At 37.2% G+C, this 22,894-nt stretch overlaps 1 protein-coding gene across 3 annotated transcripts in view; it reads left to right on the top strand.

The window, feature by feature from the left end:
- ELOVL7 (ELOVL fatty acid elongase 7) overlaps positions 1-22,353 on the top strand; it is a 69,200-nt gene extending 46,847 nt beyond the window's left edge. For 2 of the 3 annotated variants that reach the window (XM_059916428.1, XM_059916427.1), the window contains 6 exons: positions 5,456-5,646; positions 9,351-9,431; positions 10,322-10,378; positions 12,637-12,742; positions 17,665-17,801; positions 19,633-22,353. In XM_059916428.1, coding sequence (XP_059772411.1) covers positions 5,456-5,646; positions 9,351-9,431; positions 10,322-10,378; positions 12,637-12,742; positions 17,665-17,801; positions 19,633-19,842 — 782 coding nt within the window. In that variant the 3' untranslated portion in view covers positions 19,843-22,353. Of the gene's footprint in view, positions 1-5,455; positions 5,647-9,350; positions 9,432-10,321; positions 10,379-12,636; positions 12,743-17,664; positions 17,802-19,632 lie in introns of those variants that run through there. The other variant, XM_059916429.1, reaches the window with a different exon arrangement.
- Positions 22,354-22,894: the final 541 nt, after the last annotated feature.

Raw genomic sequence — 22,894 nt, 5'->3', positions numbered from 1 at the left:
ATACCTACCACAATTGAAATTATATTCCAATTTACACTGATTTCAGCAAAGATACACTGTTTCATGATTGCTGTCTTTCTCAGTGGACTACTGAAGACCAATCTTATTTCACTGAAAAAGGTCCTAACAGTTTTGCCACTGAAGAATGCCAAGGACCTGAAAGAGATCCCATAAATAGAGAAGCTTCACTCTGGTGAATGGAGAGTTAAGGGAATTTTTATATTTTCTCATTTTTTTTCTTAGTTTTTCAACTTGTGTAATGGTGCAGAGAATTGTAGGTTTCTTTAGAGGTCATCTTTCTCTGAAGGTTTACAGTAGTTCTCATAAATTCAGTAATTTAAAAACTAATTTTTTTGTTTTGTTCTAATGGTTTTTATTTTTATTTATTATTTTTAAAAATATGAATATTTTAATTTCTTTTCAAAGTAGAGGTGTAACTTGCTACCTGAACTCTCACGATTTAACCTTGAAAACCAAGTAAATTTGGGTACATTTTTAAAAATAGACCTGTTTGGAAGAATAGATCCCTTGCTATCCAACTCTTGCTATTAACTATCCCAATTGCAGGAACCCAAGAGATTCAGGTAATCAATATCCTAACTCAAGAGCCAAATAGATTTAGACAATGATGAGTATCTATATAGTGCTAGAAGTATAAAATGTTTTAAGATGAATTCCACTTCTTCTGAATTCCACTTCCACCTTTATTCATGGGTCAACACTTTATTTTTATTAGGAATACTTACATTGGAAAGCTCGGTAATATTAGGTCAGAAAAAGGAACGACAAAGGGGTGGAGGTGGTTAGGGAGAGGCAAGGAGAACCCTGGAAGCAGCGTTGCAGACAGTGCAGGGTGGAGGAGAGAAAGAGGCAGGTGATGCTACCTGTCTGAAGCTACGCTAATTTAAAGTCTTGAGAGAAGAAGGACGGTAGGGATGTGTAGTGAGAAGACCTAGATTTAAGTTCTGACGCTACTGTGAACCAGCTAGGTGATCTTGAACAAAGTATCTATCGTCTGTGGGTTTCAGTTTCTTTATTAGCAAAACAGAGATGAGAATGGTATCCACCAGCTACCAGACCATATGCATGAAAATGCTCTGTTGTTTGGGAAATATCCCAACACAAACGGTGGTGGTGGTTGATGACTGACAGAGCATTTCCATCTTCAGACACTTTTAATGTAGCATATCATTTTTTAAAAAAAAGTTTCTTCACATTTTCTCTTCCTGTCAAAATCTAGAAGGGTTAAAATGTTTTGTGTTGAGATGTATAACTTTATGAGAACACTATCGCGTGTAACAGGAGAGGTTTTTTGCTTCTGCTTAGTGTGGTATTGATCTCTGAGAGCCATTAGGAATCATTTCTGGCCATCTTAGTCCAGTTTTACTTTGCCTACCCTCCAAAGGTCTGAGCCCATAATCAAGTGCCAAGAATTTCAAGCATATTCTTGGCTTTGGCCCTAATCCTGAGTAGACTTCGGAAAACTTAATGATATTCATTGGTTTTCTGATTGCTAGAGAAGTGGAGGTCATGCATAGTTATTTCACGTGGAAAATTCCACAGCTACAGAATTTAAAAACGGTTTAATTAATACTTAAGCTGTAAGAGGGTTTATTGTGATTCTTAGATATGAGATGTCAAACCTTGAAACAATGCTATAACATTTTTAATGTTCGAAAAGCAACTTTCCTTGCATTTGGATAATAATGATGATGACTTTTCAGACATAGTTGTGATCTTTTTGCAAGAAGACGGCGTCTGAGTAAGATTTGCTGCCACTCTGAACCTTTAGTACTTCATAAAGTATGAGAGGTACATGTTTGCTTTTCCTTCCGGCCTCTTCATCTTATTGGTGCTTAGACTTTTAAAAGGGTGTACTCTTTGAGCTAGTACATGCTACTTAAGAAGCGAACACACTCTTAAAAGTAGTTGGTGGAAAAGTTCATTAATATTCTATGTATGTGGCCCTCGTACTCTCCTGTACTCTCTCTCTTTAGAACGCTCTTAGAAAAGCATTATCGGGCTAGTAATAAGTCAGAACTTTGGTAATCACTGAGTCATGGGCTCTCAGACAGCCTGCCCTCCCATCCTGTGCCTTTATCTTGGTTCTGCTCATAACACTTAAGCCCAACTCCGATGCTAAATACAAGGTACATGAAACTCTCCCTCCCTCTCTAAGGAAAACAGAGCTCACTTGACCCTTGATCCTTTTGTAATTCGTGGGATCACAGACTGAGGCAGAATTAGCTTTAAACATTGTCGAGCAGCCCCCTCTACAACCCCCTTATCGAGTCACCAGCCACACCTGGCTTGTAGACGTCTCATCGCCAGGAACCTCCTGCCTCACATAGAAGTGGGCTCCCTATTCAGAAAGGTATCACTGTTGCCGAGAGAGAAGGCAGGAAAAGTGAGCAGTCATCAGAGTCGTGGACATATTAAGACTTTGAATTTTATTCGCTCAGCAAGGAGAGCTAATTTAAGCAGAGGAATAATCTGAGCAAAGCTTTACTTCTAGAAAGTGAATTTGGCAGTTGTATAGAGACAAGACATAGCAGATTGGGTCAGGAGGCAGGGAAATCACATAAAAGATGATTGCAGAGCACCTAGTGAGGAGCACTGAGGACCTCAGTGTAGGTGAAGGAAGCGCTGAAGCCCTGGTTTATAACGTTGATGGTTCATCACGGTCACCTTGGCAGCTTTTTTCAACATACAGATGCCTGGGACCCATGCCGAATCTTTTTTTTTTTTTTTTTTTTTTTTTGCTATCTGGTTTATAAATATTCCAGAGGTGATTCTGCTGTGCTGACAAAACTGAGATCTGCTGAAATAATAGTGGCCATGCTTACTGAGCAACTTGAGGTTGTGCCAGGCTCTTTACTTAAAATAATTCACTAAATCCTCTCTGAGCTACGTGCTGTTTTATGCCCAATTCACAGATGAGGAAACTAAGCACAGAGAAGTTAAGTCGGTGGCCCCAGGTCACATAATAAGTCAGTTATGTGAGAGCCAGGATCAGAGTGCAGACTGAAATAGGATGAAAAAGCTTGGTGTTTTGTTCTGTTATTTGCTTTGAAAATAATATGAAATTAAATTAGCTAGCTTTTCCTGAAAGATAAGATTTTTTTTTAAATCTGTAGAACTGGAAAGTCACACTCAGGATTCTTAAAAAAAGGTGTGTGCTTAAAATGTTAAATTACAGGAAAAATGATTTATTTAAATCATTTTAAAATAAAATGAGCCAGCCCAGCATGCGTTTCCTGGCTTTTTGTTTCTCCTACTGCTACCAGCAGAAGAACAGAAATATGAGGTCATCTGATACCCGCGTACCACCCCTTCCCCCGCCCCTGCCACCACTGAGCTAAGGAAAGAGTACAATCAAATATTTCTAATTCAGGAATTCCTTTGCTGACAAAAACAAAAGCCAAAAAAACTAGTTTTCAATCATGCCTGTGATGTCCATTATTAACAGAAACATTTAAAATTTCTTATAAAGAAAAAGAAAAAAATAAAAATCACCCATATTGTCCCCATCCAAAGGTGATAATGTTAACATTCTTCCAGAAGCCTTCTTTTAGTATTCTTTAGTATTGGTTTTAAGTCTTTATTTCATTGGAGATAAAAACTGGACATATTAATATGGTTTATGATGTTCATATATTTAAGGTTTGGATTACCCACTGATGGAAAAAATCCGTCATTTATAAATTTATTTTGACAAAGGGCTATCTCTCCTAAACGGTGCTCCACAGAATGTTAGTTCCACAAGGTGTTAAATAGTATTCTACAAAAAATCAGGGCTCCATGGCCAAGTAAGTTTGGGGAATGCTGCATACCACCATTCTCATCTTGGCAATTCGCAACAAACATGAAGCACTAAGAAATCCTGCAGCAAGGCACTTGTTTGTTTAACCTAGCATTTCTAGTAGCCTTTCCCCGCTTTTTGTGGAAAGACTTTAAATATTTCTTACATTGCATAGTTTGGGGCATGCTTGGATAGGATACAAGGTAAGGCACAAACTCATTTTTCTCCCAAGTAGTCAGTTTTCCTATTTACTGAATCGTCTGTCCCTTCCTGCTTGCTTAGGAGGCTTTCTTTATTGTACATTAAATTTCTAAATATCTTGGGGTCCCTCCTAGAGCTGACTTTTGGCTTAAGTATTATTTCGAGATAGGGCATCTGTCAGTATTTTTGAGGGAAGCCCATTTGAGTATAGAATAAATCACCTTTAATAGCTACAGCCATGCCCTGTTATATCTGAGTATCAAATGTGAACTTTCCAGCAATAAAATTGAGGCCAAGTGAGTCATCAGGTGTGGAGTCTATTGAAGAAGTTTTTGCATTGGGTAGGAAGTCAGACTTGAAGGGATATTCAACGTTTTTTTGGTAATTGGCCACATCATTAGCAGTTTCAGTGGGCAAGTGCTGTATTCCCCCCACCCTTTTTCCCAATTAACAGGAATGATGGTATTTAGCAACCTAAGGTTAGTCAAGACTCAATTTTGAGTCGGATGTACTTGGAAACTTGTCCATACATATTTTCCTTTATAATATTCTGGCTTCATGAGGCAATTTAGTAAAATTACACCCGAACTACTTAAGATTATAGAATTAATCACATTTCATCTTGAGTTGCAAGTTTTAATTGATCTAATTCTCATGGCCTGGAACTAGCAGGGACCACGTGAATTTCTTTTTTACATGGTTGTGAGGCTAGTACTTTTTTGTTTGTTTTTGTTTAAAATATCAGATTGGTTAGCCCACATTTTGGACACCTAGAACCCACATTTTAGGTACTTAAATGATGCTAAAGCCCCTTTCAATTGTATGATACAGTATACAGAAAACTTTCCCCCAGTTTTCTTGGGGAAAGAAGAAAGTTAAGAAACAGCAAACGCAAACATATTTATATATATAAAAGCATGTCTGGATGGAGAAACTCTAACATGTTACTCGTCGTTATAGACAGATGATAAAAGTTTGCTGGGTGTCTTCTGTTCTCCAGATTCAACTGTGTACTCCTTGTAGAATGACCAGGGTGAACTACATCCATGGGCTTGCTCCCCTGCCCTCTGGTTTCTGGTTGAGTTCGGCGACTGGAGAGAGAGGGAGGAGGGTGAGGCTGGGGTATTGATTTCCCTGGCCCCTTATTTGCAGGATTGCCCTGCTGGCTGAACGCCTCAACTGAAGGTCGCAGCTCCTCACCAGAAGGGCTTCTCCATATGGCTCTCTCCTGGGTTCTGGTAACCACTACCTCCTTTTGCCCTTTGAGCCTCACTGTTTTGAGCTCCATCACAATCCCTGGTGATTTCCCTTGGCACATCCTAAAGATAGCAGTGATCACTGACCAAATAGTCCACCGTCAGCGTTAGGATCTAGGTGCTCACTTAAATGCTGGTTACTGTCAGTTATCTCTTGGCTAAATGGTTGTGCACTTACACCTTGTTTTTCTCTTAGATCCAAGAGTTGAAGACTGGCTCCTCATGTCCTCGCCTCTGCCACAAACCATCATCCTGGGACTCTATGTCTATTTTGTCACATCCCTGGGACCAAAGCTCATGGAGAATCGAAAGCCCTTTGAACTCAAGAAAGCGATGATAACGTACAATTTTTTCATAGTACTCTTTTCTGTGTATATGTGTTATGAGGCAAGTGTCTTCAGTATTCCTAACGGGAGAATTTTGCCTGAGTCTTTATGTTTGTCTGTCATGATGTTTCTTGTTATGACTGTAAGGGTAACTCTCCAAGATTTAAGAAATTTCAGAAACTTAGCTCACTAGAGTAGGTGTTTGTCAAAAAATTGTTATATATAGACCAGATATTGAACTCCTTAGAGGATCTCAGTATAGTCTGCCTCACAGGTGGTGAGAAAAATTAAGTCCAGGGACTTGCACGCAGTTAGCCATAAAAGATGATTGAATGAATCCATAAATGTTAAATTTTAAGGAAACTCAGAGTTGGAGAAATTAGATAACTTACCCAAAGTAGTGTAGCTGGTAAGTGGAGGACTGATATTTGAATCCAGGTCGGTCTGACACCAGAGCTCATCCTGACTCTAATGAGTTGACATCATCATGGTAGCAGCTTTGGGTTCTGCATGCCCTGATGACCTATTAGGCGGTAGACTGTTTGGTTTGATTTAGCTGGGCTTTGTGGGGGACAGAGAACTTAGACTCATACAAAGCAATAGGTGAGGGAAGCTGTCCCTTAACTGTCAATAAGAGAGGTGGAGAACTTCTAGGACCCAAAAGCAGACTCATGAATTCTCTCTCTCCCCTCTGCTGATTACAAGTCTCAGCCACCCTCCCTTACCTGCTTTGCTGGGATTTCTTGCTTCTCTTCCAATGCTGGCTGGCTTCCTCATCCTATTCTCCTTACTTACTTCCTCTGCAGCATAGGCTATGCTTCCTCACAGCTGCGTCCCAGGAGGGCCTCGCATGACCTCTCCAGCCTCTCTAGACACCATGGCCTCTGCACATGCATCCTTCCAACCTGATTCCTGCCACGGATCCGCCTGATCAGATCACCTTAAATCTGCTCTGGCCTCATTTCTCACGGCCTTCCTGAAGTCTGGACTTCCTTTGCTGCCTTCTACTTTATTTCCAAAATTAACTCACAGGTCACCTTACTGTCCTTTCTGGAGCATAAGCAACTGAAAGGGAAGGAGTAATAGAATAGAGCTAGGGAGCAGAAAAAATAACATGCTTTGGGCAAGTTATCAGAGATAGGATATCGCCTACTGTAGGACAGTGCTAAGAACAGACCTGGAAGCCAGGAGACCAGGGACTAGTTAGTCCCAGTTGCACTACTAACTAGCTACCTGATTTTGAACTAGTCATTTAAATTCTCTGGGCCTCACTTCTCTCATTTTATAGAGTCAGGATTGACCTTGTCTCTCAGATCCCTTTATGCTCTGTGTCTGATTGTACCATTGAATGTGATGTCCCCAAATATATTTCTCTGGAAGGAATCCAGTTATAACCAGTAAGTTTTGGTTTCTGTTTTAGCAATTACAACATAAAAGGTTTGAGAATGTCTGAATCTGAGAGTTTCTATCTCCCATTAACCAGTAATACTAGAGTAACTTATATGCAGTTTTGGGTTTTTTTACTTGCCAAATATAAATTATTACTCTTCTTTGTGAAAGCCTAAAATATAGACATATATGTCAAAAGCTCTGCAGGCTTTTGGAATGTTCTTAAACTTAATATCAGGAAAGCATTAAGTTCTACTTTCTGTTTAAACAAAGACTTTTGACAGCTGAGCAGCACGTCACCCCCAGGACACATTCAAACACATGGTTTATTGGGTGGGGCACGATTACATTTGCTCTACAGAGTGAACCTCTCTACTAGGGATGTTAGGGCAAATATGAATAAGGTGAGAGGAAGTACATCAGACTAAAGGAACCCACATGCCTCATTTTATAGTGATGGTTTGAGTGTGCTAGTTACTTGGCACCAGTCAAGAAATAAAGAGAGACCAGTGAAGACCCTGCAGAAGGCCGCATCCCACAGCTTCTCGTATTTGGTGCAGCACTTGTTTGGCGTAGGGTAGCATGGGGAATCAGTCATCCCCATCTGAGTGGATGGACTTAGAGTGTTACTTGCATCAGTCAAAAGTGAGTCCAAGTGCAAAGGAATAGGAAGATGTTCACTGACAGATCAGGATTTTGTAAAACAGATTTAACTATTTCTGTACCACATTCCCTTGTTCCTTTGAGAAAATTCATTGACTTGTTTTTGTAAGATACTTTTCTCACCCATGAAATATGTCTTATACTTTTCTGAATCTTAATTCTCAAGATTTCATAATTTACCAAGTTAATAGTGTGATTAATTTATATTACAAATCAAGCTAGGAGCTAGTATCAATCAAAAAGGATAGTGTTTTTAAATACCACGGTCTAAGTAGTTTTTCTTTCTCCTTCGTTTCTTTTTACCATTAAAATGTCATTCTGATTATGCCTCATAAACTTTTGCCTTTAGAAGTTAATTTACTGTAAAGTTGTCATTTCAGCTTTAACAGTAATTAAAAGTGCATACTTGTAATGTAATAGAAAATGATATAATCCTTATGCTGAGAAAGAAGACATCCTAGGGAAGATGTTGGCATTTGTGAGAATAGGACTCCAGAGAAGAACTGGTCATATTGTCAGAACCCTAAATTAAGCCAACCATTTAATATAAATGTTAATTTTAAATTAGAACCCTTAGCTTTTCATTTTCAGATACTGTTTTAAAAGGGGACCTTCCGGGCTTCCCTGGTGGCGCAGTGGTTGAGAATCTGCCTGCCAATGCAGGGGACATGGGTTCGAGCCCTGGTCTGGGAAGATCCCACATGCCACGGAGCAACTGGGCCCGTGAGCCACAATTACTGAGCCTGCGCGTCTGGAGCCTGTGCTCCGCAACAAGAGAGGCCGCAATGGTGAGAGGCCCGCGCACCGCGATGAAGAGTGGTCCCCACTTGCCGCAACTAGAGAAAGCCCTTGCACAGAAACGAAGACCCAACACAGTCATAAATAAATAAATAAATAAATAAAAGAACGTGAATTTCTTTAAAAAAAAAAAAAAAAAAAAAGGAGACCTTCCCACCGTCAGACTGAAAGAATGTCAATGTAATCTTTGAGTTAAGGTCCAGATCTATCAACAATAGGCTTTTTCTTCTCACCACTAGCCTAAGGTCACTTCGTGGGTGTGTTGGAATTAAGGCTTGCCAGACTGCACTTTCTTGTTAGTATTTTCATCTCTTATTTGTCATGTGAATCCAAAGCAAAAGTAATACGTGAGTCTTGTATTTGGTCGATCTTGATTTAAAAGCTATGGACTATCACTTCACGTTACATCCACTAGTCGAGACAGGAAAAACCCAGTTGATGCAGCCATCGGATGAGTACATTGAGAAAGTTGCTTTGCTCATTTATTTGTTGACTAATTGCAAAGGCTGGAAATTATCAGAAAAGACTGATTTCAGACTTAGTCACCCCTTTGAGAGTACACAAACATATGCACAGGCACATAGAGATGTACATAAGGTCAAGCACTTACCAGTATTTGCTGTTCAAACAAAACATTCCTAGTATTTTGTTCTCCACTATATTAGAATAATCATTCCAAGAAATAGCCATTTTAGTTAGTACACAGTTTATATAAATGTGACTTTACAATTTTGAAAACTCCTGATGCTTTGATATCAAGCGAGTTCCTGGTTTGTAATTGTTCTAGCCCGCCTTCCCCTCTGCACTGACTGCTGACTCAGCTGAGAATGTAATGAAGAGGCATACTCAAAACTACCTTCATTGTAGCCGTTGAGCAAATATTTCCTTCTTTAACATGCATGTGCTCTCTTGCAGTTTGTGATGTCTGGCTGGGGTACAGGTTATTCCTTTCGATGTGAAATTGTTGACTATTCACGCTCGCCTACAGCATTGAGGGTAAGTTTCTTTTTGGAAAAACTTGTAACACAAAATCAACGTTAAAACTTTTTGGGCTCTATTTGTAAACACTGAATGTGAAATCAGAATGAGTAAATGACTCAATTATCAGAATATATGTGTTGAGAGAAAAAGCTAATAATTACAAGAAAAAAATCAAAGAAATTCAGGTGTGTAATTTTCTGTAAAATGAAAACTGGTGCTTTTTCTTTTGAATTTCTTGGATTTAAAAGTAAATTTGTGTCTGGTTCCTCAAAAAACAGAATTACCATATGATCCAACAATTCTACTTCTGGGTATATACCTAGAAGAATTGAAAGCTGGGATTCAAAGAGGTATTTGTATGCCAGTGTTGATAGCATTCTTCACATTAGCCAAAAGATGGAAGCAACCCACATGTCCATCAACGGATGAATGGATAAACAAATAGTGGTATATACGTACAATGGAATATTTTTCAGCCTTAACAAGGAAGGAAATTCTGACAACTGCTACAATGTGGTTGAGCCTTGAGGACATTATGCTAAGTGAAATAATCTAGGTACAAAGGGACAAACAAATACTGTATGATTCTGTTATACGAGGTACATAGAGTAATCAGATTCAGAAATAGGAAGTAAAATGGTAGTTGTCAGGGGCTGGATTCACCAATGGGGACTTACTGTTTAATGGGTACAGAGTCTCAGTCCTATAAGAGGAAAAGAGTTCTGTGGATAGATGGTGGTGATGGTTGCACAAGAATGTGAATGTACTTAATGCTACCAAACTGTACACTCTAAAATGGTTAAGATCGTAAATTTTATGTAATGTGAATTTTGCCAAAATTAGAAAAAATAAAATTTTCTTCCATGTAAAAATAAATAAATTCATATCTATGTGTGTTTCTGCAGATGGCACGCACCTGCTGGCTTTATTACTTCTCCAAATTTATTGAGCTCTTAGATACTGTGAGTATGTAATCACCACATTTGGTAAATGTTTGATGTTTCAATGAAAGCAATAAACTGTGAGTGTTCAGTTGCCTTATAACTTTGGTTATCTCTCTTCCTCAGGCAGACCTCATATTATCTTTTACTTTTTATTATCAGTTATTTTAGAGAATAGGATAAACTTATTTTTCAGTCTTTTGCAAATGCCAAAATGTTTTCTTTTATATCTACCACCTAGTTAAGATAAGAATGTAACTAACACATACACTACAAAGCTATGTCTCTATATAGCTGGATGACAGTTGTTTTGTGAAGCAAGTTCAAGAAGCAAAGAGCAGAGAATATGTTGCCTTTGGTTCTTTATAACAAAGCACTGTGTCATCCATACTCCTTTAAGAGGATAAATGCTTCAAAATTCATAAACTTACACTAGAATGTTAGCTTATCCCTGGAATATCAGTAATTTTGGTAACATCAAAACTATTTCCACCTGCCTTTCTGAAGTCCATGTTTACTGGTCTTCTCCCTTCCTGAGTATCAACTCTGACTTTGAGTGACTAGGCCTGGGAAAAGCAAGTGCCATGGATTAGGATCCATGATGAGAGGAGAAAGCCATGCACCTTTATTTCCAGAAACAAAGGAAAGCTGGCTATTTATTTTATTTTTGTGGCATGTGGATCTTATTTATCTGGAATCAGTGTGGGGCCTAAGACTGACACGTGTTTTCTCTCTTTAGAATATATACCACTACATTTCTGGTAGCAAATTTCAACATGCTTTACCTTCTCAGCTGGCTACACATAATGTTAGAATTAGAAAGGAGAATTTAGTGAGTGTAGAATCCAGTGGTTCTCAAACTTTAGCATGCATTAGAATCACCTGGAGGACTCATTATAAACACGTGTGCTTGGACCCCACCCTCAGACTTTCTGATTCAGTAGGTGTTAGATGGGGCTCAAGAACTTGCATTTCTATCAAGTTCTCAAGTGCTGTTATTGCTGTTGGTCCAGGGTCCACACTTCAAGAACCCCTGCCGTAGTCCAGTGGTTCTCAACCACTGTGGTGCTGGGGACCTAACTGCGTTAGAAAACAAAAACCTGGGCCTCACCCCCAGAGATTTGGTGTCAGATGGTCTGGAGTTAGAGACCAGGCATGGTTATTTAAAAACAAAAAACAGACCTTCTTGGTCATTGTAATATGCAGACAGGGTTGAGAACCACTGACCTAGCCTGGAGCACTAAATCTGAAGAGAAATGGAAGCCAGAAAGTTACAAGACTCGTCCAGAGGAACGCCGCTACTGACTAGGACTAGGACCCCAGATTGCTGGTTTATGGCTTTTTCTGTTGCACCGTGTTGCCTTCCTCCACGTGCATAAGCTAATGCATTTTGACTTCATTGTTCCTGCTTTGCATGTTCTCAGTTTCAGCTTCCATAAGGAAACTTACTGCTCTGTGTTCTTCCCTGAACCACATTTCTCAACTACTCTTAGGAATGTTTTTGTTTCTGCTACTGTGTTTAGTCTTATACTTAGAAGTCTAACTCATCACTGTTCTTCTGCATTTTGAATATTTTTGAACATTTAATTCTGCTTTTGAATATTTTTTTGAACCCTCCCCCCTCCACAAAGCCTTCCTATTCTACCTCTTTGTTTGTCGCTTCTGTAAACCACTGGATACATTCAATCTGGATGGTGCCTTTGTTGCCCTTCTCATTTTTCCTAAGCTGCTTTGCTTTCTTTTCCACCCTACTTCCCCAATTAACTCTTCAAGTATTTCCCTCTTCCTCTTTCTTTAATAATAATTTGCTAACTTCTGATTTGCTACAAGTCCTCTTTTAGTTTGCTTAATCCATTATCTAAATTGGTAGGATGTGTTAGGGAGCAGTGTAGAAATTCAGCCCTAGGACTTAAAAGGCTCTGCTTCCCCATATATTTCAAAATCCACGTGGGTTTTTATTTTTTAAACCAATAACATTTTTTCAATAATTTTTGGTCATATTCTTCACTTTATATCTTTGATTTTTAAATCTTCATTCAATATCTTTTCACCTTTTTATTGATTCTTGCATGACTAGGCATCGTACCTAAGTTCTCTCATACGTATTAGCTTTTGAGCTGCCTCTTGGAGAATCAGCTGCTTCTATAGGCATTCTGTAAGGCAACTCTTTCAAAGCACATTATGACGTGGAATAGTTTGCACTTTGCCAATAGTTTTGTAACACTAGATAAATTATTGCATGATTTTATATGAACTTGATTTTCTTTAAATTATTTCAGATCTTTTTTGTTCTGCGTAAGAAAAGTAGTCAAGTGACTTTCCTGCATGTCTTCCATCATACCATCATGCCATGGACCTGGTGGTTTGGAGTCAAATTTGCTGCAGGTAGCCAAGGGAGAGTTGGGATCATGTGTTATAATTGATTACGTTTCTGTATGCTATAAGCATAAATTCTGTCCTTAAATGTGATTTAAAAGAATCTCAAAACATCGAAGAATCACTTTGATCAAACTTCTGACTTTCATTAATTATCTGAAACATAAACATAGGACTCCTAACTAGATCTCCCCTCCACCCCCCAATACTCTTTAATATGTAAGACCTTTGGGTATATAGTCTTCTACACATATCCTTTAGTTGTTTTGTTTGGATTTTATTCTTTTCCTATATAGTTCGGTAACTATTGTTAAATAAATAATTAACAAACAAATAAAATGGCAAAATCCTTGGTTTTATAGGAATATAGTTAGATAACTTATTCCTTGTGTGTTTCCAGGAAGTTAGAATGTTTATCTCAAGTTCCATGTCTTCTTTGCTTTCAAATTTTCAAAAACTGATACACATCCCAGCCCCTAACAACTCTGTAAAGATGTGTCAAATTGCAGTTGTCCCACCTTCCCTACCCATCCTACCATAGTAAAGGATGTTTTGATATTGTTTTTTAGGTCAAAAATAGTTTAACTCAAAAGCTTGGCAAACAGGTTCTTTTGTTGGTTTTGATTTTATGCTTCTGAACATCTAGAATATGAGAAAACAGAGAGGTAAGTAATTTTACCTATCCTAAATTTTTAAATAAGTGATACCCTGAAGGATATAGTCTTACTAGCAAAAGTTGTTTGGCGGATTTATGTATGCTAGTTTCTTCAATTTAAGAAGTCTTCATATAGGCCTGCAGCCCATACTAGACAAAGCTTTAACGTTTCTGTGAAGAGCTCAACTCTATTGGGCATTCTGACTTGGTAAGACTAAAAGGAAAGAGAAACCACAACTGAGGAACTCTTGTTTGAGTTTTAGACTCTCTAGGCATGGGGAAAAATTCTGCATGTCTCAGAGCATGAGGGGACATGGATAAGCCAGTGGCTAGAAGAAGATGGCAGAACCTAGGGGAGCTGGAAGGGCTGTCCCTACCTTGGCCTAAGGGCATCAGATTTTCCAGCATGTAAAGTAGCTCCTTGCCCAAAATTGGCATTTATCTGTTGAGGATTTTTTTTTAAAGGAAATGTAGTTGTTTTTCTTATAATGTATATGTGTTAATTTAAAAATTTAACTCACATTATAACAAGATAGTCTCATCTGTGTCCATTTCACAAATTGAAGGTAGTTATATTATTTAATCTCCATTATTTTTCTTTGCTTTCTATGTTTTTATTTTCTCTCACATGTGTATTGTGCCTCTCAGTTCTTTCTACAGTGATATTTCTTAACACTATTTTTTTTGGTGAAAATTAAAAAATACCTAAACAACCAGTAATAGAATGGTTATGATGTCTTGTGTTTATAACTGTGAAATGCAATGATATTGAAAGACATTTAGCTCAAACTTTTGTTAAGCAGCTTGGCTCCTAAATTATCAGAAATAGATGACTATTCTTACTATTCTGTTTTTAAAGTATGCTAGACAAGGTGTTTTCACACCCTTAGAACTTATTTATTCAGGTTTCTTCCCTGAGACAAGATTATTCTATTACAACACTGAAAAATAAATATAGATTAAAAATATATAGGAAGACAATACCCCCAAAACAGTGATTTAGAGAAATCGACACAAAAGTGGTCTCCCTCTCCTTCTTTATCCATCTCTGCATTTTCTAATTTTTCTAGTTTGAATATCTGTTGGTTCTATAATGGGAAAAAAAAATTTTATTTGTAGAATAGAGTTGAGCATTTTTCTAATTTCTCTCTTTGAGTCCATTGATAGTCTGGTTTCCATTTAAAAAACAAGCAATGCTTTCAATAATGAACATTTAAACATATAATAGTCCCAATTTTTCAATGTTACCATGTACATTAAGCACTTTGTAGTGGATTCATTGTCCACACCTCAATTCCCCTTCTGCTTTACAAAATGTAAGTGGTAGAAAATAATGTTTTCTTCTCTCTCACATGTTCCATGAGTTGGCACTTCTGCTCAGTCTCATGTGTGGAACCTAGTAAACACTTGTACAGCACACCTGATATCTATTCAGTGACAAGCACAACAAGAGCTGAGGTATTCCCAGAAGCATGGTGTGGCATTGGCTTTCATTCCTAGAATAAAACTGTCCAGTTTAAACTGTCCTTTCAAAAACTTGAGCACAGCTGATCTCTATCTAGTATTTAATTTCCTGTTTGCCTATTGTACTCCTCCCTGGGATAATAGCAATCCAGCTTTTCTTTTGAACGTGATGGAAATATTTCTGAGGCAGGTTTTTATATTAATTATTTATATACTCCCTCCCAGAGATATGGAGAGTTGTGATAATTACCCAGGTGGTTCCTTTATTTTTTTCCAAACCAAAGGAGTAAAATGTGATGGTACTAATTATAATTCATCCTGAGATGTTTGCTTTTCAGAACTATTATAAAGAAGAAAACAAGCTTAGAAAATACTTGATTAGAAAAGCCTTCCAAAGAAGATATGAAAAGCATTACTAATTAAAATGTGATTGTTCTGTGAACAAACATTGAAATAACATCAGAAAATAATCATTACCAGAGAAAATAAGCAAGTTAATTTGATTTGATAGCTTATTTTGATCAGTAACCCTTACTAAACACTCTTAGCTACACTAGTGCTTTGTTAAATTCCTGTCCGTAGGAGCCTCATTTTAGGACATTTAAATGGTGAAAGTTTCTGAATGGAAAATAGAACTCTTCTACCAAAAAATGGGAGAGGTGTCTTAGTGAGAAAGGCTCAGTCTAATGTAGTCCATTATCAAGCGTGAAATAGATTTCCTGTGTATATGTAATTGTGAGACAAATGGACTTGAGAGGTATTTGGCTTGTCCCCATGTTAAGCAGCTTGACTCCTAATCTATTCTATTTTTAAATCATCCTAGAAAAGGTGTTTTCATACCATACTAATTTATTTATTCAAGTTTCTTTTGGGAAATAAGACTAATCCAAATGTAAATAATAAAAGCTGGGAGGTTGTTAATAAGCTTCATTAATTCAGTTTCTTCTGACTTGAAATTTGTGATAATTACAGGATTAGCTGAAATTTGATTTACTTATTTAGGAGAGGAAAGTTTATGAAGCACAGTATAGCATAAAAGAGACTTTAGGGGAATATTTAAACTACTTAAAAGTAATTATTTAAAACAGGTTATTTTAAGGGTGTACTTTGGCAGTGGTAGTATTTAGAAGAATCTAGCATTGCTGCAATTATGAATGATTTTTTTAAAAAAATAATTATTTCTTCCATGAAACAGTTTTTATGACATTTCTCCTTAGAAGATTGTGGTTGAAGTAATAAATTTGTATTTTGCTTTAAACTTTCTGTAACTCATAGTGTTCATGAATTCAGTCCTTCCTCTAACATAGTTAGGCAAATCTGTGAGGTTTTGCTTAATTTCTGAAATTAAAGAATATTAGAATAAATAAAATAGCATATTTTGGAGAAATATTTAAATTCTAGGTCAGCATTACTAAGCTGAATCAGGCTGTGCATAGAGAATGAAGATTCTTCAAGATTGTGCATCTTAGGAAAGAGACACTAGGGAAGAGTTTTGGTTTTTTTCCCTACGATCAACTGAACACTCTGTTACCCCTTCCACTGTACTACTGATCCAGCTAAAGACAATTGTAACAATCTTTGCCTGTTTTCCCCCCAGGGTCCTTTTCTTCTGTTCTAAATTGAAAGTGATCAGTGGGAGATGTGGTGAGATTAGAAGAGGAAAACCAGGATAGGAAGGCACAATTGATAACAGTCAAATAGAAGCAGTAAGGAAAGATGATTTAACAATTAATGTTTATTTTGGAAAAACAATGATTGATTAGAGCAAACTTCGCACAGCTTGGTAATGAAAGCCAGTGGTTTTACTGCCAACATTTTGTGGCACTTGGACTTCCCTGGTGGTTCAGTGGCTAAGACTCCACGCTTCCACTGCGTGCTGCAGGGGAACAGGTTTGATCCTTGGTCAGGGAAGTTCCGCATGCCACACGCAGTGCGGCAAAAAAAAAAAAAAAAAAAAAATTGTGGCGCTAAAAGTATTTATGGAAAACTATTGAGAATGGAAAAAGTTAATTTGATTCCACACAATGTTATGTAAAATAATATTCTTAGAGGCTTTATTCATAATAACCCAAATTGAAGACAACACAAATGTCTTTTAATGGGAGGATGGATACATTGTGATGCATTCATATCACGTAATACTACACAGCAATAAAAAGGCAATCACATGGTTGAATCTTAAAAACAGTGTGTTGACTGAAAGAATGTAGCCACAAAGAATACATCCTGTGTAATTCTATTTATATGAAGTTTTGTAACAGGCAAAACTAATAGTTGATGCTGGAAGGCAGAATAAAAGTTACATTGGGAGGTGTACATTCTTGGAAGGGGCACACGGGAACTTCATGTGGCATCAGCAATGTTCTATGTCTTGAATTTGGCGGTGGTGACATAGGTGTGTACATATGTAAAAAATCATCAAGTTGTACACTTAAGATTGGTGTACTTTGTGTGCTTTATATATGTTAATTCTCACTAAATATGAATTTGATTACTATTACTTAGCAATATATTATATTTAAAAGGAAGTCAACTTGGTTTGTTAAACCCAAATCAGAAGACTATTTTAAGGTTAAGATATCACAGAATAAAGTCATGCTAATTTATTTTACAAGATTTGTATTTTAGTTTTACTAACTGGATGTATTATCCAGCTCCCTCTAATTTTATAGCTATTTAACAAGAGTGATATTTCGTATATATTTTTCTTCCTACTAAAATTAAAGAAATAATTTTACTAAAATTTCAGTTCAGACAAAAATATGTCTCATTTTAAGGAACGGTGCCCCTATTTTACAATATTTTTTTCCAGGTGGTTTGGGAACATTCCATGCCTTTCTAAATACAGCTGTACATGTGGTCATGTATTCCTACTACGGACTGTGTGCATTGGGGCCAGCCTACCAGAAGTATTTGTGGTGGAAAAAGTATTTGACATCATTACAGCTTGTGAGTAATTAATTTTCTTTAAAACCAGATACGAAACTAAACTGGAGTCCCTTGTCTTCCTTACGAATGAGGATACTAACTAAAGAGCAAAGTTTACAAAGCACAGGGATATAAATTGTCTCTGGCCTCTTATGGCATCCCATCATTGTCCTTTCTTTGTTATGTGAACTTTTGTCAGTAACTTTATTGAAAGCAAAGCATATTTGGTAGCCAAGAGGCTCAGACAATTAAACTAGTGTGTGTATCTTTATACCATCTTTATACTATTTTATGCATTTATATAAAATAAAAATATTTATGTTCAAAATTATGTGAACCTCATTATACATAATATTAAATTAGAAGTTAGACATTCCATATTCTAGATCTAAATGACCTTGAGGGAATGTAAGTTTGAGAGGATTATGAGCCTTTCTGTGTGCCTGCCTATCTAGTCCTAACATTTATAAGTCTATTTTTCCTCCAACTAGTATAAGTACTGTGGGAATTAAAGGTGTCGAATGGTGGTGTAATATACATATTGACAAAAGTGACAACACCCTAAATAACCAACCGTAAGGAAATGAAGAAGTAAATTATTTTAATTCCTGCTTAGGAATATTACAAAGTCATGAAAATTATTCACAAGTCCTTTCCTTTTAAGCATTTTTTATGATTGTAAAGTAATATATCCTCATTGCAGAGAAATTAGAACATCTATACTGCATGTAGAATTTTGTATCAGGCTTTTTTTTCACTTAACATACTCTTAAATGTTGTAGAAACTTTTTAATAATGTGGAAAAATACTTATATAGCAAAAGAATACATGTTGTTCATTATTTTTTCAAATATGTTGATAATATTTACACAAACACACCTGCATAGAATGTTGAGGATGCTGCTTACGCTTTCTAAGGTTTCATTTTCTCGTCTGCAAAATGAGAGGAATAATTGTATCTACTGCACAGGAATGTTCTAAAAGTTCCTTAAGATAATGCAAGGAAAGCTGATGATTATAACAGGAACAATGTGAAAATCTTAACTATGGTTATAACAGGATAGATTGTGGGTAATCATTATTTTTTTTTATGTATAGATTTTTATTTTCCCAAATTTCCACAGAACGCATGTTGCCTTTTAATCATGAGAAAAAATATATCCAAAAAATCTGGATGTTAGCCCAAAACATGTCCCTTTTAAGACTGTGTAGAATGTTCTAGAACACAGAGCCTTTGGGCATCACTAGGAGGGTCACCAATGCTCTCTCACCCCTTGCAGATTCTCTGCTGCAGTTGGCAGATAGGATGTATTTTTTATCTATGACGGTGGAGGACCGGTGGCAGATATGAGGACTTAGCGATGCTTTGGCTCCTACAGAATAAGCCGGGCTCTAATTGGAATGTTTTTATTCCCTTCCCCACCAACGGAAATATCCAGTCTAACAACAGGACAGAATGTTTGAAATCAAACTGCCCTAGAAAATTAGGCCATAAGGTAGTGGTCCTGTATGCATTTCATCAGTCAAGGACTCAAGTCAGAGACTGATGGTTCTCTGAGTGTGAAAGGGCTGCTGCACTGCCCTGCTCCAGGGACATTTACATAGCTCCCCCTGGAGCGGTGCCCTTTGGCAGGACTGAATAGTGGTTCCAAATTCCCATCTGCATTTTGACATTGTTCCACCCACTGTCACTCCCATAGAGGCTAGATTGAAAGATAAAATTCCCTGTCCAACAGTAGCCTAGATGTGGTTGGAGAGTGTTTAAACATAAGCAGACAAAGAATGCATTAAATAATTGCTCCATTGTGACTCTTCGTAGCTAAACAGTACTTTTCATTCTTCCGTCCGTTAGGTCCAGTTCGTTATTGTCACGATACACATAGGCCAGTTCTTTTTCATGGAGGATTGCAAGTACCAGTTTCCAGTCTTTCTGTACATCATTATGAGTTACGGGTGCATCTTTCTGCTGCTCTTTCTCCATTTTTGGTACCGTGCTTACACCAAAGGTCAGAGGCTACCCAAAACAGTGAAAAATGGAGTCTGCAAAAACAAAGATCACTGAAATTCCAGCACAGCATAAATGTATGAATAAGACTGATATCTTGTCTTCCTTGACAATCAAGAGATATTTCCATGTGCAGTGCATTTTGTATATTTTTCAAAACCAAGAGCTTGTATTTTTATGATAAGTTATTGGGGTTTCTGATATTTGAGAGCCCAAAGCTCCCAGATAACAGTCTTCTGATAATTAGAGCCTAAAGCAGCCAGTTTTTCAGCTGCTTTTAAACCTAATCTAAAGGTTTTATTTAACACATTTTGTTAGATTGAAAGAAGGATGTGAAACAGTATAGTACTCTTCAAAGAAGTCCAGTATAGATGAAAAATATCATTAGATATTTTGAGCACGGACAGAGATTCATGCCGTACAGTAGATTCCTTCTGTCGGGTCTGGAAACCTTTAACTGTGGGCTCTGGCTTTGTTGCTTGTTGACTATATTCAGAAGACACTGTATTTACTCTAAACTTAAATTCCCATTCTAAACAGCTAATAGGGTGAACGTTAAGTGTATTTTTGATCAGTTATCATTTAAAATCACTAATGGTAATTTTTAATGGATCTCTTGAGTAGCCGGCACCAGTTTTGCTTGTAAGACTTCCTCACAACGCTTTTGTTGTGTAAACTGTTTAAAAGTGACAATCCTTTAGGGTAGTACATTGATGCACTTGAAACTAAGGTTAAGTTATTATTTTGAAAACAAGGTGATTTGTTCTGATGGCTTAATGAACACTTTGCTGTTACTGTTTTGCAATGAACTTTGTATATTTCGGGAAAGAGGTGAATTTGTCAATGGAAAAAATAGTCGTCTGTAGTACTGTAATGCCACTTTCTCATATCATGGTTTAAAGGATTATCTTGGTTAAATATATATTGGTTAGATGTGTAAATGTTCATATCATTGGCACACATGAAATGATTTTAGACCACCCAGGGATGGGTTAAGAGTGGCTTGTGAAGCAACTGGAAGCAAATGGTGGCACAGAGATTATCCAGGGAAGATTTGGTGATAAGGGTCTCTCTTATAACGAGAACAAGCAAGAGAGAGATTGTATAATAGTTATTGTTATAGATTCACTGCATGGAAAAGCATTTTCCAGAATTATGAATTAATTAACAGCCTGGAATTCTTTTTTTCAAACTTATAAACTATATAATGAGGGACTGAAATTCATTTTGCATAGCTCTCGTTTCTTTAAAATTGCTACTTTCTAAAAGTCATATTTTCTTGTTGGAGAACCCAACTACTGATCAGTAGAGTTTTGCCCAAGAAACAGCAGTATTTGGACATTTCTGAATTTTTCCACAGTGTTTTTTTTTCTTGTTCTATTTTACTTGATTTTGAAGGATTGCTTATGCTTGTATGACTATAAGCAATTAGTACCCCAGTAATTGTGTAACACACAGTGATACTTATTGTACAACAAAGCCTGAGTTTTTACCAACTGTAAACTCCTAGAGTTAGGTGTCTCCCTCCTAATCCATTAATCTGTACCATGGCCTTTTCTCTTCACACTCAGCAGATTAGTAAGGTTATTTGCCTTTAGTGATTTCACTTGCTTACAATATGAGAATTTGAGGGTTGATAAAAGGGGAGATTTCATTTTTCTTTAATAAATAGTAAAAAACAGGAGAGCAAAGCTAAAAGAAACAGCAGCCCTAATTTATTTCTCTGTGAGAGTCTCAGGGTTCCTTAAGTGTTTTCCTATTTTTCTCTTCAAATCCAGCCTGTGCTAAAATGAGGAGGTATGGTAGATGCTGTTACACATACGCACAATTCCCAAAGACCCCAGTAGGGTAAAGACCAAAAGGAAGCAAAACTAAAAGAAGAGAAAACAGGAGAGTTTGTTTCTTCTCTTGCATACTTTCTGCCCTGCACTGTACAACCCCTCCTTGTCTCCCTTTAAAAAGTCTTTAAAATGTTTGCTGTGCCTGTAAACTAACAGCAACATGTGACAGAATCACATTCTACATTATATGAATAGGAATGGAGAGCTAGAATGTTACATGAAAAGAAATCACAGCTGGCAGAGGTAACCTCCGTATGAACATCAGCAGAGTAGAATGGGTACCACTGGATGTAGGATTGGATGGGCATTGTTTTATTAAACAGCTCTGTGGGTCACATAGAGTTTCTGTTGGAGTTTCATCCCACTTTTCAGGACTTCCTTGCCTTTGGGTTTGCTTACCTAACAAATAAAAAGGCCAGCTGCAAAATCTGGCTTATGACATAAAGCTCTATGAATCCTTTAGGACCTATATCTATATTACAAATAAATGCAAATGTAAAATTTTAATTATCTGTGGGACATTGCCATTTTAAAGTCTTGAGTAGAATTCTTAATTGAGCAGACTACATTGTTACATAAATTATAAGATTATGATGTTACATTTCTTCAATTATCCCTTATCTCTGTTAACTGCTTTTAACGACTATGGAAAACTCTGTGGATACTGTCAAAGTTTGGGTTTGGTTTTTGGTGTGTGTATTATAATAAATTTGTGGTATCACATGTACATGTGTGTGTCTTTCATTTTGGAATCTAACTGCATATGTTTGCATGGATAGATGGTTTTTAATATGAATATTCATTTAACCAAATCATTTTACACATTTGTTGTACACTTGTTATGTTCAGAGCCCTGTGCTAGACATTAGAGTGATACAAAATACAAAGATGCCTGCTGCATAGTTGGGACCTCCTGGAGCTTGCAGGCTGGCAGAGGAGATTATGTTACAGAGAAGTATATGATTGGTGCCATACGATTGAAAGTCGTGGCACTTAGCAAGCAGGTAGGCTCCATGAAGTTATTTAAATTTGGGTCATGTATTTAAGATGTGCACGTTGTCAAAATGGGGAGTGGGTTAGTGGGCAAAGTGTTCTACGTGAAAAGAAATAACAACTCAAGGCCCAGGGGAAGGAAAGCATTAGGAAAGTGAAGGGAATGGCCAACAGACCAAATTGAGTGAGGCATCCTGTAGGTGTCACAGAGAGATGAGGCCAGTAGGGAGGAGGGCTCTGACACTGGAGATGTGCTGCTGCAGCATCCGCCCTTG

The sequence above is a fragment of the Balaenoptera ricei genome, chromosome 3, assembly GCF_028023285.1.
Source record: "Balaenoptera ricei isolate mBalRic1 chromosome 3, mBalRic1.hap2, whole genome shotgun sequence".
Classification (NCBI taxonomy): domain Eukaryota; kingdom Metazoa; phylum Chordata; class Mammalia; order Artiodactyla; family Balaenopteridae; genus Balaenoptera; species Balaenoptera ricei.
The sequence above is the reverse complement of the archived record's forward strand: the minus strand, read 5'-3'. Positions and strand labels throughout refer to the sequence as shown.